Source organism: Stomoxys calcitrans, chromosome 1, assembly GCF_963082655.1.
Source record: "Stomoxys calcitrans chromosome 1, idStoCalc2.1, whole genome shotgun sequence".
Taxonomy (NCBI): domain Eukaryota; kingdom Metazoa; phylum Arthropoda; class Insecta; order Diptera; family Muscidae; genus Stomoxys; species Stomoxys calcitrans.
In genome coordinates this window covers 74,619,658-74,637,116 of record NC_081552.1, presented here as the reverse complement: position 1 = coordinate 74,637,116, position 17,459 = coordinate 74,619,658, and the positions used below count along the sequence as shown (strand labels likewise).

General features: G+C 36.0%; 1 protein-coding gene across 8 annotated transcripts in view; it reads left to right on the top strand.

Moving 5' to 3' along the window:
- Positions 1 to 17,459, top strand: part of LOC106085505 (CTP synthase) — a 158,520-nt gene that overhangs the window by 124,515 nt on the left and 16,546 nt on the right. For 2 of the 8 annotated variants that reach the window (XM_059360435.1, XM_013249779.2), the window contains 3 exons: positions 12,089 to 12,347; positions 12,413 to 12,562; positions 13,822 to 16,958. The exons of the other annotated variants lie outside the window; for them this stretch is intronic. In XM_059360435.1, the coding sequence (XP_059216418.1) occupies positions 12,194 to 12,347; positions 12,413 to 12,562; positions 13,822 to 15,158 (1,641 nt within the window). In that variant the 5' untranslated portion in view covers positions 12,089 to 12,193 and the 3' untranslated portion in view covers positions 15,159 to 16,958. Of the gene's footprint in view, positions 1 to 12,088; positions 12,348 to 12,412; positions 12,563 to 13,821; positions 16,959 to 17,459 lie in introns of those variants that run through there. 8 annotated transcript variants of the gene reach the window in all.

Sequence of the window (17,459 nt, the reverse complement as noted above, 5' to 3'; positions counted from 1 at the left end):
CCAAATTTTGTGCAGATCGTTTGAAAATTGTAGTTACTACGGCCATTTAAGTGCAAATCAGATGATACTAAGCTATATCTAAATCTGAATTCATTCGTCCTTGGGCCAAAAAAGCGATATCTGCGAAATTTCGTGATGATTGGATAACAAATACGACCTGCACTTTGATTAAAAGAATACATGGACTCACGGACAGACAGACGGGCATGGCTAAATCGAATCAGAAAGTGATTCTGAGTCGATCGGTATGCTTATCAATGGGTCTAACTCTCCTCCTTCTTAGCGTTGCAATCAATTGCACAAACTTATAATACCCTGTATCACAATGGTGGTGAAGGGTATAATTAATATGACATTAAACAATTTATCAGCTGCTTGCGTGCACGACGAAACTTTTTAAAATTGGTACAAATCTCTTTTCAGATATGTTTTCGATAACGATTTAACAAAAGTTTACTCTAAAGTTACCTCATGTTAAATTAATAATTTTAAATTCACCAAAATAACAAGTTCGAAACCCAAAAAAATGGTATTTTAAAAATTTTCATTTTGTCGGAGCGGAGCGGACTTTGAGATTGGAAACACTCCGCTCCGGGTTCAAAAAATTTCTCTCCCGCTCCGGCAAAAATAGGTCTGCTCCGCTCCACTCCGAATCAGTGGTTCTATCCCTTCCAGCATCCTGCACTTTCGCCTGATTGCGCTGCCGGTGCACACTCCTCTATCTCCTGCGTCGTGCTCCGGATTGCTCTCTCTGTCTGCTTGTGAACTTAGCAAAGCCATTGCTCAATTCTGCCTGTCCTCATCTCTCGATTCTGCTGTGATAACTGTTCATTGACACTGTCGCTGTCTGAATCTGAATCGGAAACACCACCTTTACTTAAAGGCGGGGACGAACTGTGCATCCCTGTGGTTTATACGTATCTTCCTCATTAGTTAGTCTGACGACTAGTTGAGCGCATAAAGCATTACTCTCGACTACAGGTGCCAAGGCACCCACACCTATAGGAGGGGACGACAGCATGCTACGGTTTGACGTCACCACCGCAGCTTTTGGGACTTCGGAGTCCATTTTAAGCCTACACTCATAGAAAAAAATTGCTGTAAATAGCAAACATTATCTGCTGAATATTAGTAGTTAATTTTGCTGCTATCACAGCAGTAGTTCCTCAATTTCAGAGCAGCAGGCTGACTGCTTAAAAGTCTGTTGTTTGCTGAAAATGACTACTACTTAATTAAGAAGGGGATGTTAGAAGAAAAAATAAAATACAAATGTAAATGTGTGTCTCACGGGATGTTTTTAATCGCCTACTGGATGTATACTTTCTATAATCTTTTCTTTAAAATTGGAAACAAAGGATCATGCCAGTTATATTACATTACCTTACATACATTAGTAGAGCAATAACAAAAAATGCGAGCGAGCTCAGCCACACTTTGCATTGTATACGAGTACCAATGGATGCGATGTCATGTTTATAAAGATCTGTTGATCAGGTAGCTTCTTTACAATAATATTCCACAAATTAAAATCATTCCTTCCAACAAAATTTCCAAAATTCTAAAAAAATGCTTAATCAAAACAAGTACCAGCTCATTTTTGTAGTTAAAACAGCAGATTTTGTTTGCTGATTTAGCTGACCAAAATGTTTGCTAATACAGCAGCGCCATGTTTGCTTTCCCATTTTCAGCAGACCAAAACTGCTGTATTGTCATGCATTTTTGCTGCTTTGAATAACAAATTTGATTGAGTGTACTGCGAAAAGGCTTTATTTTTTTCGTAATAGGTAGTATTTATTCCGAGATACGGATATTTTTCTTTGAAGAGCGAAAGGAAAACACGTCCGCTCCACTAAACCGCTACTTAATAACTCTTGCTTTGTAGGTTTTTGAAAACGAAATGCTAAAATGGGTTAATTGTAAATAATCGCTTAACAATTATTGTGCACTTTAATGCTTCATTAGTAAATTTTTGTGAATACGGCTGATAGTCGATATCGTTTACCTGTTCTTAAATAATGAACATACATTGAAAGAGGATAAAAATATAAGAGGATTATAGTTTCTCTAAAAATTTGACAGCAAATGTCAAGCTTCTAGATGTCATTCACTATTTTATTTTTATTTTTTCAAAACTAGTAGCTCTGCCGGAAAAAATTAAAAAAAGTACAATTTAAAGCAGGGTTGCAAATGCGAATTTGCCTATTAACATTCCAATAAGGAACAGGGGCTGAACGAGTCTGAACTGCGTGCCGCAGTGCGACACCTCTTTGGGAAGAAGTTTTCACATGGCTTCTATGCATGGTACTAAGCCTTCTATGCATGGTACTCACAAATGTCGCCAGCATTAGGAGGAGATAAACATCGCTGAACATTTTTTGATGTTCTTGCCAGCATTCGAATCCTGGCGTTCAGCGTTATAGGCGGACATGCTAACCTCTGCGCTACGGTGGCCTCCAAAGCAGGGCTGCACAAACTTAAATTTTTCTTTACTATCGTTGATGCTCAATTCACACGTATTCTTATTCTCTTGGCTTCTGTCGTTGCTGAGACAACGCCCTACATTCGATTGCATGTAAAAACTGTGTTTCCATGTTTGATTTAACAAAAAAAATTTAAGATCAAACAAAACAAGATGGATCAAATATTTGATTAATTTGAATGTAACTTAAGACTCACGAAACCCTATATTCGGCCACTAGGTCGTAGTTCCCTTCACGGGAAAGGCTATAATGGATAATTAGAAAATGCAAACGACGGAAATAACATGACATTAAGAGCAAAATTCTGCTTGCGGCATGCACTTAAATAACTCTCATTTATCTATTCTTGCAAGCGCCACCAAGGAGTCTATTTGTGAATTTCAAAATGTTTATCTACAATACAATATGATACATTCAAAGTGCATTAAGTTCAAGTACCGTGCGCGTTTTTCACCTTAATACTCTCTGTGAGCAAAACATTTACTCGACAGCCACTGCCATTGATAATAACATTCCTCTTCGCAATTAAAACAGAGTTGCCATGTATGTACAAAAAACCAACAAACACACATATTGCAATTAGATCTGGCAAAATATCGATGGCACTATGAATATTTTATTGTTTGTCTGAATATCGATCAATATTTTTCCTGTCGATATTAACGGTAGTTAAATTTGTTGCAACATTGAACAAAAACAAGCGATCCGACATCCTATAAGATGCATTGCGCCCATATATACATATATATAGTATAAGAAAGTTCTATGAAGAAACCATGTCTGTAAAATAAAGTCCGCCTCTCGACGTGAAAAAATCTATTTTTTCTAGTATTTGTGGTTTGCAATCAAGGTACAGGTACACATTTTACTCACACTACTTTTTAGCGTAGGGACAAACGCTATGAATTTGGTGAAAAATGGTTCAAATTTAGATATAGCTCTCAATAAATAAATAGTTATTATCAAATATTTCTGTCTTCTCTTTTGGACACAAAAGAAGTCACTCAGAAATTTTTTTGGAGCCTGACTGATTGCATACATTCATTTATCGACAAGCATTTAACACATTTAGTATTATTTGATCCACAGGATCTTATTGAGTTGTTATCAAATGTGGATCTACCAAATCAAAACTTCCAGCACCATTGAATTGCTTTAATTTTTTTACCCACCACGAAAAATCTTTTTCCGTTTGCAACACATCGAAATATCCATCTCCGCTGCTCTTAAAAATTGGGATATTGAGCTGAAATTTGTCACAAATTTATATTTTTCCATACGATGGTTGTACCCGACCCCTAGACTTTCTTGTTGAATATGGTCCATATCGAACCATATTTAGATGTAGTGGCCGAATACTCCGATATACCGATTTAGGTAAGGTCTTAAATGTAGGCTCTATGAAATGTTAAAATGTGAGTTGTGTTATACTCCTTGACAGTCGTTTACCGTTCGTTTACTGGTTTACCGTATCGCGATTTCATTTTCGACCACAAGAAATCATCAGCAGTAGATGTCAAATGGATCATGGTGCTTTACAACCATTCAAAATTTCAAATTCAGATGTGTGCTTTACAACTTACTCTAGTTGGAATGGTTGTAAAGCTATGTGCAACAAAATGGTTTTTTAAACCCGCCGTAATATATACAAATGTATATGTCCTTTATTAACAGTTGGAGTAAATTAAATATATGACAATAAAATATGGCCAATAGTAAAATGTTCAGTGTGAACATAAGGAATCAACAAGCTCTCTCTCTCTAGCTCTATCGTTGGCCAAAGCCTTGGCTTGATTCCACGATATATGGGTAGATTCCAACTCTCCTTTCGTACATCGGATCCCTGTGTTTCTCGGGCATCCCCTCATTCGCTGTCCTTTAGGGTTAAATTCTAGGACATATCTCGCTAAATCACCGCGCGGTCGGCGTAAAATATGACCCTTCCAAGTCCATTTTCCCTTCCAGATTTCTACATCGACAGGGGAAGTGTTTGTTCTTATTCACAATTCTTCATTTAAAATTCGGTTTGGTCAGAAAATTCGAAGTATTCGAAGTATATTCGAAGTATGCGATAAATCGCTTGAGTCAAGCTTCAAGTTGTACAGACATATAATGAAAAAGATTTCATACTACATTTGAAGATTTTGACTTTTGTATTTTGTGAAATGTCACTGCATCTCCAAATTTTATTGATTTTAAGGAAGTCACTTCTAGGCTTCTTGATAAGTTTGCACAGGTCTGCTTCTGATACTCCCTCCTTTGTTATTTTGCTGCCATGTCATCAACATTTTCGATGACATGGCCGTTTATAGTGAGTGGTGTTTTTGTTCCTATCCGAATAGCGTCTATAGACGGCGTCATTTTCATTCAATTGGAATAAAATTGTGTACAATGATTTCTCTCATGACTTCCAACTAACTTTAAGTTTGGTTTTATTCGGTCTGTGCATTGGTATTGCGGAGGCCACCGTAGCGCAGAGGTTAGCATATCCGCCTATGACGCTGAACGCCTGGGTTCGAATACTGGCGAGACCAACAGAAATAATTTTTCAGCGGTGGTTTTCCCCTCTTAATGCTGAAAACATTCTTTCCAAAGAGGTGTCGCACTGCGGTACGCCGTTCGGACTCGGCTATAAAAGGGAGGCCCCTTATCATTGAGCTTAAACTTGAATCGGACTGCACTCATTGATATGTGAAAAGTTTGCCCCTGTTCCTTAGTGGAATGTTCATGGGCAAAATTTGCATTCGCATTGGTATTACTTCTATAAAAATCGATCTCCCGATTTATTTCTCATTTTCGTTTGAAATGCATTGGGCAATTAACGATAGTATCGACACTCGATATTTTTTTATAAGAAATTTAGAATGTTGCTATTATAGATAGTTTGCCAGCTCCTCTGATTGCAACACAGACAATATATTGCCTATAGATGAATTTTCCCTCAAGCAAATGGCAACCACGAACAACGATTAGAAATCCGACGATTTCTTTTGTTTCATTCTTAATAGTCATCTAAGAGAGAAGCAAATGGCATTGGGTGAACATAATGACTGCAGAAAACACACGTAAATTAACAAAAGGGAGCTAACAAGAATGTTAAAAAGTGTTTTGCAACAAGAATATAAAGTTTAAAAGCACAAAAATTGTTGACACAGACACAGTTCTGTTGAAATTCTCTCTTCTCTTAATCTTCCTCGTTTATTTCTAATCTTTGTACGTGATGTCTCTTAAAAGAGGCGATGGCAGATCTATCTATTAACCACCTGTAAATTGCAACTACTGCAAGTTTCTATATAACAATTTCAATAGTAAAAATTGCTGTTTTATTTTATTACTTTAAAGTACAAATCGCAATAAATTCTTTCTCATTATCTGTTATCGCATCATATCGATAACTTACCTAGGCAAATTTATACAGGGTAAAGTCATTAGCGCAACAATAACGACATAAACTATACATCCCTGTGGGAATGGTAGCGCAAATTCCCACTAGGCTGTCACATTTGTTGGCACTTCCTAATTGACATTTAAGTTTTTATATGCAGCCACAAGATCAAAAGATTTGTGATTATAAACGCGTAAATTAAAAAATTCAAACGATAAAAATATTAAACAAGAAACAAAATGTAAAAACTTTTAAAATCAAAACAAAGCACGACTTGATGTTCTTGTGGGATTTGCATACAACTTTGGAATTAGAAAATTTCATCAGCTGGGCTAATGACTTTACCTTTATAAATTTGCCTAGAGTAAAACTTTACACTGATATTTTATTCAGAACATCCCAGCGGAAAACCTTCCATAAGGCCTATATTTCAACCTCAAACAAAGCAAAACAAACTGTAAACGTCCTTCCAAATATTGCCGTTATATAAGTCTTGTTATCGAATCGTTTTCACTTTACAAATTCACTTCGGTAAAAAAGAAAAGAAACCCATTTGTAAGTGTATTTCTAGGCAACACATAAACACAAGACATAATTACCAGTTAGTATACCGTAAACAGCTGAGTGCAATTTTTTCTAGCGAAGTTTACGTTCTGCCAACGAATTTTGGTTGTGTGTATGTATTATAGCTAAGAACCATAACACACACAAACAACGAAAAATGGCGCGAATTAGTAACATACTCAAATCGGAATTGCACTAATTACTGATTATGACAGGTAGTGCACTCAATAATTTGTTTTTGGACAACTGCCACCACCTGTAAATAAATATATATCTCATACACATAAGAAAATACAAAGGCAAGCAGAAATCAAACACATATTAAGCTTTTGGCCTTTGGAAGTCATAGTTCGGTGTGCGTAAATAGCACATCGGTTTAGCAAACAAATTAAGTTTTTCAAAATGTTAAAATGAAATAAAATTAAAATTCTCATTATAAAAATACAATAGGTTTTCGGAGATTCTAAATGAAAAATTTTCAACGAAGTTCTCTCTCTCAAATCAAATTGAGAGAGCATAATTGTTTTTTTTTTTTGTTGCACTACACGTTCAAAGACTCTCACGGCAAACGGCCATCTGTAAGTCCTACTTTTGCATATGAGAAGGGAAGGCCCTATATTTTTGGACACGTTGGGTAGGTCTCTGGCATGTAGGACAGGGTAGGTCTCTGGCATATCTTGTGCCTCCAAAATAAGGCCTTTTAATAGCAGCTTTTACTCCTGAACTTTCCCGCTGGGATCTGACTTGCACTAAATAGGACTAAAATAAAACACAGCAATTGATTTGTAGCAATCTCCGGCAAACACACTCAGATCAACTTTTAAACGCGCCAAAAATTAAGAGCATACATTTTTATAACGTATTCGAGTCCAATCTGCATGTGTCAGACATTAGTGGACAAATCAAGTACAACAGAAAATACGATAACAACAATAACACAACAATTTAGTTTATAATTCAAAGCTGTCAAAAAACCTTTAAACTTAGAGTGTGCACGTTTTTGTTCTCTCTTTCTTTCTCTTTGTCGTTTGCCAGTGATGCGGCAGTTTTTGCAATAAATTTTTCGCTTGTTGTTAATAATGACGTAGTGTAGGACTTCTAAAAAGGTTATGTTAGGGTATAGTGGTGTTGTTTTGGTAATTTTTTACATTGTTTAACATAATTCTGGATATGAAGAATTTGTTGTGGACAAACTTGAAAAGGTTTTGGATGTTCTGAGCATCGATGTTCATTTTCTATTTCTGTGTATATTTGATAACTCAGTCCATGTGAATTTCGACTTTATAAATTTGTATTTCACTCCCTTTAGGGCAGCAGACAATCAGGTTCAAGTGTCAAAGGATGGGCGAGTGGATAAAGGTTTAAAATCAAGATTTTTATTATTTCAAATAATTGTACTGTGTGTTTAAATAAAGAAAAAATAGAAAAATAGTATGACAGAGCTAGGTTAAAATGCTTCTCAGTTAACGGCCAAATCAGGACTCCCTGCTGCACTCATCTTCAATGGATTTGACAGCTGTCTAGAGTTGCCGTTATGTGTAATTCATAAGGGTAGCCATCATCAAAAAAAAAAAACGGATGTCATAAGTATTTGTCAAGAATGCTTTTCCCGTGACTTTTAAACCAACTACTTTACAGGTAGTACGCACTGCACAGCGGAGAATTTGAAAATACCTTGCGAATTTTCAAGGATGGATAATTTATCCCCTAAATGAAAAGTTTAACAAAAAAATATAGTGGTTCGGAAATATGTTCCCTTACATTTTCACAATTTTCTTTTTTCGATAACCAAAAAAGAATCCTTAGGAAAATTGGAAAAATTTTTGGAAAAACATCCCTGCGCTTTTTCTATTATTTCAAGCCGAACAAGCAAGACTAACTAAATAAAGTTTTGGAAAGCGATCAGATGACAAATAATTTTCGATAATATTGCCATTAAAGATGTTGTCTTGTTCTTTCTTTTCAATCAGCAAAATTTGACAGTCTTTTCTGCTAAGGAATCCTGTAACACAAGTTAATTACCAGAAAAATTTAAATGATTTAAGCCGTAACCAATACCAATTTTTTTCAACATTGTTTGCAATCTAATCTTTTGTGTCAAAATATTAGTGGTCCCATCCAAAGTTTACTTTCTTAAAGGTGGAGTTACATACCTCGCGCAGCACTTATGCGTTCATGCCAAAAAAAAATTAAAATAGGCTGGTTTGTATTGTGTGAGTTACACAACAAATGCACACACGCATCTGACGGAATACGTTAACCAACTTTCAACTTTGAACGCAGTTCAGGGCGCAAAACATATGGTTTGAATATGTTTGTATTCACAAAAAAATTTTGCTGTCCGTAAATTAGAGAAATTCTCTTATAATTTTCATATTAAACCACATTATGACCCATTTCTATTGAAATTAACTTGTAAATGACATAAATAATTTAATTTTTAAAATTCGTGTGATGCAAAAGGCGCATGATATGCAATTTAACCCATAGAACGGATGTGGGCGCATCTGATTGCTTAAGCACGCATAGGTGTTCGCGTGGAATGTAACTCCACACCTTAAAGGTCGTTCTTAACGTGTTTACAATCTTTTCCTTAACAGTTTTCACTGGTCCCACTCGGAAGCATCACTAGTAATTGATTGCATTTAATTTTTTTGTTTTTTCTAACGTTAATACGTTAGTGCTACTATTTCTCTTAAGAATGAATACTAACGGTACTTTAAAGGTCATAAAATTATTCATGCAAATAAACTAAGTCAATATACCAATTAAAAATGGTATAGTGACTTAGTAACTAGTTTTGGGCCGATGCCTATGTTTTTTAAGGCCCAATCTTGTATTAAAGTTCAGTTTAATACAAAAAGGGAACCCATAGTTGAGTTAAAATAAACTAATTTCGAATAAAGTTAAACTTCATATAGCGTTTAAGATATTTTTATTTGTTTTTAGTTAATGTAGATATAAAAAATAATTACTTCATATGAACTTTGTGATGGTTCAACGTTAATTAAATGGAAATAAACTATTCTTTTTTCGATACATATGATGAATAATTGATGGAATAAAATGTTTGAAATGTTCCTTTGTGTTAATGCATCTGTAGAAATTTATTGCAAAATCTTTACTTCTATTCCGTTTAGTTTTAACTAATCCGCCCGAAATAATTATTTTAATTGTAGATAGACTATACATTTTCATAATATTATTTTGTTTTTCATTTCATTCATTTATTTAATACTAATATTGTTTTTTGTTTATTAATATTTTTAATATAAACATTTGCGAATATGTATTTCATTAACGATTCAAATAAAAGCATTCCCACTTTAAGTTCTCAGTGGCGTTGGGAAAATTCCCAATAGTAAAAAATCCGCAAAGAGGAAAGCACCATATCAATTTTCATAGAAGTTCCCTTTGTCTTCTTAGCCATGGTGATGATAACCAATTTCTGTAAAATCGCTGCATTTGACGCATATTAAAATTCGACTTTTATTTTATTCAGAGTTGAAAAAGAAAAACAATATATCCGCAGAAACCAGATTGAATTAATTTTTCACCAATTTACCCTATATAAACATATTACAACTAGGCACCTATGTGTGCGCCAGTAATATAAATAATTTTTCATGTTCGTGCATGCATTTGCACTAACAAAACAGTGATTATTTCATAGTGGTTTACATTTGTATGCGATGGTAGAAACTGATTTTTTTATTAAATCCGAATTATTAGTTTCATATCACATGTTTTAACTTTTTCGCCTTTGGTTATTACCGTCCATGACTTTCTTCGAAGAATACGTACATCACACTGAACGTAGCATAAGCTTGCGTGCGAAACGGTATTCGTGTTGTTGGTAGCGTAGTTTTCAGCTGCAGCGCAGGTAAACATGAAGTTTGTCCCATAGATAGAAACAAATTTAAAAGGCTGATTTTGCTTTTTAATTAAATATTTGTATCAGTTAGAAACGTATAAGGTTTCTAAGAGCATTTTATTTTGGGTTTCTAACATGGTTCTATTATCCCATACAAAGTGAAGTCACAAACGTGCTTGCATTATGATATTCTAAGTTTTGAATCGAGTGATGACTGCATGACCGACAAACGACTTGGTTAAAACGCACCTTTATAATTGCATTAAGGCTAGGCTTGGTATTTCTGAGAAATTCGTATACTATTTTGAAAGAGTATTTACTCAATTTGAAGAATATAAGTTTGTATTATATGTTGAACTCGAAATAATAACTTATTTATATTGGCTAAATAAAAACGTTGTTTGCTGTAGGTATATTTAACTTGTTGAGAAGAAACTTGGTTAAGTAAAATTACCTTCCAAACCCAAGTTTACGAACTATTTGCCACTAATTACAGATGAATAAAACTTACTAAAATCGTGCAATTTCTCCTTGTTTAAATAAAAATTTAACCAAATTATTGGCTAACAATTTGAACTAAGTTTTTTACTTTATATTATGTGCACCATTTTTTGAGTGTAAAGAACCGTAGTTTATGTTTTGTAGACTAGTGTTTACTCAACAGCATTCTTATCGTCATTATCTCCTTTTGTCTTCGGTCATTATTACTTTGTCTAGCTGTTTGTTGTAAATGGTTAACGAACCATCGCTCTCAACTTGTTTTCCAATGTGGTGATGTCTGATGAGCTTAATGATTATATTGTTAATCCATCATCATGTTGGGGGATCAACAACGTTGGACAGCAGGAGCTAATGCTAAGCAACAATGAGAGTTAATATAAATTTTATTTTGCCATAGCAGAGAGAAATAAGATAAACGCTCAAAACGCGTCGTACATATTTACATACATGTGTATGTAGATTTGTTCATATGCTTTATCTTAGTAGGGTAGTGCATATCAATGGACAAGCATTAACAAACGCCATCTAACAATAATTAATACATAGAGTGCAAACAGCCAAGCCGCTTAGCTTTGCTGTCGAATCAACGTGGAAGGAACAGTATGTTGTAATAAGCGCAGCGCAGTTAACGTCACTCCTAAGGTTGGGGATACGCTGCCTTGCTTAAAAGATCGACCGGCCGACTGCTGCCCATGTTTTTGATATTCTCTGGACTTTTCGTCGTTCCATATTTACCGCCAATATTTTATGCTTGCCAAAGAGCAACGGCAAGAATATTGACGCTTTTTTTTTGTTTCCTCCTGCGCCACCATCACATTCGCCAAGTATGATGATTGTTTGCTTTTCGCTTCTGCTATTCTATTTCAAGACGTAGAATGAAGAGACCAATGAAACCGTCTGTCATACAAAATCTCGCCGCGGTGGTGTGATTTTGTAAGTGTCGTCAAAGTAACAAGTCGGCCAGCCAGGCAGTCATTCAATTCACACAGTCGGGAATGCAGAGGAATAAGAGCAAAGCAAACGAAGCACTCACTACTACCAACTATGCGAAGCAAATCACAAATCGACAAACAGTAGCCCAGAAAACAAACAAAGTATTGTTGTTAGTCTTATTTTCCTTATGTGTTGTTTTGAAAGCTTGCCCAACATAACGGTTGAGAATGCAGCAGTAGCATTTGAAGGAGTGTTGAACAGAGTTGCTTAACGAGTGATTTGGGATTCTAATGCTTTCGAATTGAAGGCAATTGGATGAATTTTACAAAAAAAAAAAACATTCTCTTTAAGGTTTCCCAAGTTTACAAGCTCCTTAACAAGGATCTCTGTAGAAAGTTGGTATCGTAGTAATCAAAATATAAATCCAAGCATCGGCTATCGAAGCCGGCTCCGTACATGGCTCCGAAAAAGTCCACCATTGTCCTAAACGTAGAACAATTTATAAGGGACGTTGAACAGCGTCCCGCAATATGGAATCGTAATTTCCATTGTAACAAAGCATTCCTAGAACAAATGTGGGATGAATTATCAGCGGAACACAAGTTGCCAAGTAAGTATTAATGGTATATATTTTACCCTAATCCCATCCTAAATATGTTTGTTTTTCTTTTGCAGAGGTGGTATTAAAAGCTAAATGGAAGGGATTACGCGACAATTTCCGTGTTGAATATAAACGTATACCTCGTTCGGATAGTGGTGATTTTTTGGTTGAACCCGCTACTTTTGAATCGAAGTGGATACATTATTATGCTTTGTTGTTTTTGAGTAAGTATTCCAGAGGTGATGTGATCAAATCAAAGCCTAGTCGTATGGAATGGTGTGGTTTGAAAGGAAAAGGATTAGACTTATTGTTGGCCATCTATGGGGACTGTAATTTTACAAGCCGTACAATGGTTTTCTTCAGCGCATACATACTGTCATATTTTTTTTAGTCCTTACCTTGTTCTCTAAAATGACCCAAATAGAAAATTCCATCGAATTAGGATCTGCCGAATTGGACAGCTGCTGTATGAACAAAATGAAGCGCGGAACATACTTTTTTAGCCATTCTTGGTTTACATGTGCTTTATGTGACGGTGCCGAGTTTTATTGGAACGTCCGAAATGTTTGCTTTGCCCATGGCTCCAAGACACCTACCGAAATGGTCGCATTTACCTTGACTCAAGGCTCGATGAAAACGATTGGAGAGCGGCCATCTGCGGTCACAGCTAGCCATACCATTAAATGAAATGAAAAATTACTTCGGGTAGACGTTCAGAGGCTCATTTCACGGGAAACTGTACAACGAACAACGTGGCAACAGAAGACATCACTAATGTGTATCCATGGGGCCGGAAAATGCATTTCGTTTTGATTTAAATAAATTTTTTGATAGACTGCATTTCTTGATATTGTGGGTGCCTTTTATGAATGTTAAACGGGCGGTAATCGTGAAGGAGCTGGAAACTCTAGACATCAATACTAAGCTAAAACGGCAGGCTTGGAATCTGAAGATCAACACAGATGGGTCTGTATAGGGAAACCTCAACCGCGTGTCATGTTCTATCTGTATACTGAAGGCACTGAATTTAATGCGACACTTTTGCCCTCAAAATGTTTATCAAGCGGAATCCCTGCAATAAAAGAAGTGGTGAAGTGGCTAAGTGTGACTCAGGGATGTTGGAAACCAAGCAACGGTCCGGATTGGTGTCGACTTGGCAAAAGCCAGGCTTATCTTGGCCTTCCTTCATCTCAAATGTGGACGCAAACCTCCTCGCGGTGTCACCTGGGTTGCTACCTTTAACATCCGTTAAAGGAAGTGAACTAAAATGTGCTACGAGTTCACATGTAGAACGAAAAAAAGATGGGTTGGTGCGTCGGGTTAGCTCATCACCGGGAAAACTTAAAGAGATATGTGGCGATACAGATAAATGGAATGTGAATCATTGCCCGAAACAAAAGCCACACCTTCCATGAAACCACTAAACATAGATTTTTATTGTATTTTTTAAAAAATTCCGTTTTTTTTTTTTTGTATTCCATAGCCGAACACATGCGTCATCGAGTACCCAAAAATGAACAAGATCAAGCATTTTTCTTTGCTCAACAAAGTCAAGATTGTGAAAAGACCGTGGTCGAGCCGGATTTAACCAATGGCCTTATACGACGCATGCAAGATTCTGATGAAGAATTCGATGAAGACGATGTTGAGGAAGACGATGATGAAGTCACAGAAACCACACCACCAGCTGCACACTCACAACCACTTACCTCGGTTATTAATTCGGTGCCAGGGTCCATGATAAAAGTCGAAGAAAATCGTAATCTTAGCAAGCAAAACTTTGATAAGGAAGTGCAGGATTTATCTAAGAAATCTTTAGACAGTGCAGCAACAAATTTGACGCTGGCGTCAACAAGCCCAGTACTGCAGCAACAAACACTAACACAGACGCAACAACAACAATCGCAACCACAACAGTCACTGTCACAGCAGCAGCAACCGCAGGCTACAACCATATCCTCAACAACAACAGTAGCTTCAACTATGGGGCAAAATCTTAACATAGCCCCACCGCCTATACCACTGATATCTTCATCTCCACCGTCTCCTTTGGGTCTGGGGCAAGTAATGCCCGCTGCCTCATCCACAACCACAGTGGCAGCCTCATCTTCATCATCCTCCTCTTTGTCTTCATCATCAGCATCTTCTGTCTCAAGTACTACATCAATTTCGCCGCCATCATCGTCCACCCCATTGACAGCTTTGAATTTATTCCAAGGCTCACCACCGGTAGCCCATTCCACAGCATTTGCTGTAGCCGCTACTCTAGCCTCCATGAATGGCAGCTCAACTAACAGCTCACTACCCTCGATGTTGCCGCTATCACTCACCTCAACATTGCCCAGTGCTTTGGTATTGCCCAACACTTGCCTGGCCACAGCAGCAGCACAGCAAAAAATACGTTCGGTATCACCACCTCCACTCTACAATAAGGCACACCATCCACCACCCAGCAGCAATATAACAATGAACAAAGAACGCAACGATGATTTCCCCCTCAATGTGTCAACTTGCCTGCATGGCAGTCATGAGCATTTAAATTTTACCAAATACTCATATACCAATGGTCTCATACCGGCGCTCAAGCTAAAGAGGCCCCGACTCTCGGAGGATAGTAACTTTAATGGTTCATCATCGATGGATACATCGACTCCCACACCCACCCCATTGGTGCCCGAAGATGATGACTATCATTATTTGCTGTCACTGCATCCATATATGAAACAATTGACGGCGGCCCAAAAATTACGAATACGCACTAAAATTCAAAAATTGATATTCAAAGAGCTTTACAAGGAAGACTTGGAAGAGTCCAAGTAAGCAATGTGCGTGCGTTAATATCATTGGCACAGTGATAGACGATTGTTGTTTGTATAGGGACGAACATATTTGTCAAGAATTGATGTTTTCGTTTGACACCAGAATATATTGAGAAGAAGAAAAAAAAACCATACCAAAGTCATTAAATAATATGTAAGAAGAGTCAATAGTGAAGGGAAAGGGAATGAGGTAGGGAGTATGATTTTTAAGAAGTAGACTGGATAAATTTTAAGCTAATGCCAAAATTTCTGTACAAAATTTCTTTTAAAAATATGCGAAATCGGAGAAAAAGGAAAATATTTTCATATATTTCAAGGTTTCTAAAACCCTGTTTACACTGCTCATTAAATCCGGATTTAAAGCGCTCGCCCCCTGATTTTATAAAGGAAAAACAGATGATCGAGCCATTAAATCCGGATTAAAAGAGCAATGTAAACGAGTTTAATGCGGCTTTAAAGCATTAAATGAAGGTATCTCTTATTGTGTCCATCATAGTTGTCGATAACCTTAAAAATCCCTTAGAAGGGTAGTTCTTTTACCCTTTTCGTTGAGAAAGGGTAGTTTTTTACCCTTTACCTTGGGAAAATGTAGTTCCATTGACCTTACCTTACCCAGCTATATTAGATCCTTTAAGGAGGTGATCTTATTGTATGACCGAACATGTGAAGTGAATAATCTGCACAGGCCATTTTGTATAACTTTAAACAGGGTATTTTGTGAGAGAAATTGCAAATAAACGATATTGACATCGCTTGAAACCATTGCCGGCATAATTTTTGTTTGTTTTAATGGTTTCAAGAACAGCAAATTTTCTGTACCGTTGGTCACGTGAAAAGCCGAACAGAATACCAACCCTATGTTATTTTTGTATGACATAACCTTAAAAATGTAACAACAGTTCATACTTTAATGCTTTAAAATTGTTACAGTTATGAGAAGGCTGGCTAAATCATAAAGTTGTGAAAACAATTTTATTTTGCGTTGCTTTCATCCGACTGACAGCAAAAACAGTTGATTTCTTTATGTTTTTGTCAGAAGAAATAGAGCTTCGAAAAAAGAGCTATTTTGAAAAGTGACTTTCATATGTTAGTTTCATTCGTATCACACTATGTGTGCAACCTCAGCAAATGCAAAATTTGACATGTCATAAGACAAGCACATATTGTCTGATATACCTTTAGTGGAGATATATGTTTGAAATAAGACTTCTTGATTGGCCACTGAAGTTGGCCATCGTCTATCGATCTTCAAATGTAAACGTCTCATTGTCACATGGCGAAAATGAATACTTTTAGGGTACAGTACATTAGGCAAGGTAATAATTTACTCAAAAACAAGAATCTACCAAACCATTGGATGTTTCTTCCTTCAACCAACTTGATAAAATTAAAAGTTTATTTAGATTTTTCATTTGAAATCTCGTTGAAATTCTGGAGTCATATTTCACGGTAATATCTCAATCGTTCCCTAATCCTTAAGCCCTTCAACTTTGCTCTCAGCTATACTAAGACACTGTGTAAATATTGCTATCTAAGTTCCTCTCTATATCCTTTAAGTTACACAAAATTTACTTTTTATTATCAAATAATGGTTTCAATTGACCTGTTTTCATTATATCATTATTTTTACTTTGTATTAAATACAAACATTTTTGGAATATCTTTTATGTGTGTGTTTTTTTTTTTACTTATTCACAACGCACTTAAGAATCTCATGTAAGATTTTCTAGACTAATGTATTAGTTTTCCTAAGAAAATATCCTTAAGAAAACAACAACAACAAAGAGCATTTACCATGGAATCAATATCTCAATTAGTTTATATGTATGTTTAATAAAAAAATATATAAATATTAAAAAACAAAAATTTAATGTGAAATAAGCGAGAATAAAACTTAAAATTTATTGATGGATTATTGATTTATGTTGAACAATTTTTGAAAATTGTGTTTTATTGGACTTGGGAATAACATTAGACTATTTTAGGCAGAAGAGCGCGCCGCTACACTCAAAGGCCTTACGTCCATTTGCCCTAGGCACAGAAAAAATTAAAAACTAGGTTCAATTAGGAAATTCATGCATTCAATTAAAACATTGCTGAAATTGGTCCTATAAAGGAATTTGTGTCATTGATGAACAATTTTGCAATTTAGATTTGTGATAAGCCCAAAAATCCCATTAAAGTGGTTAAAGGTTGGTACTATATTCAATTTTCGCGGTGAAACTCCATATAAAAAATGAGCGGAAAATATTGAAGAAAAGTGTTTGTTTCGCTATAACTTGCTTTTGCCGCTGCGCAACTA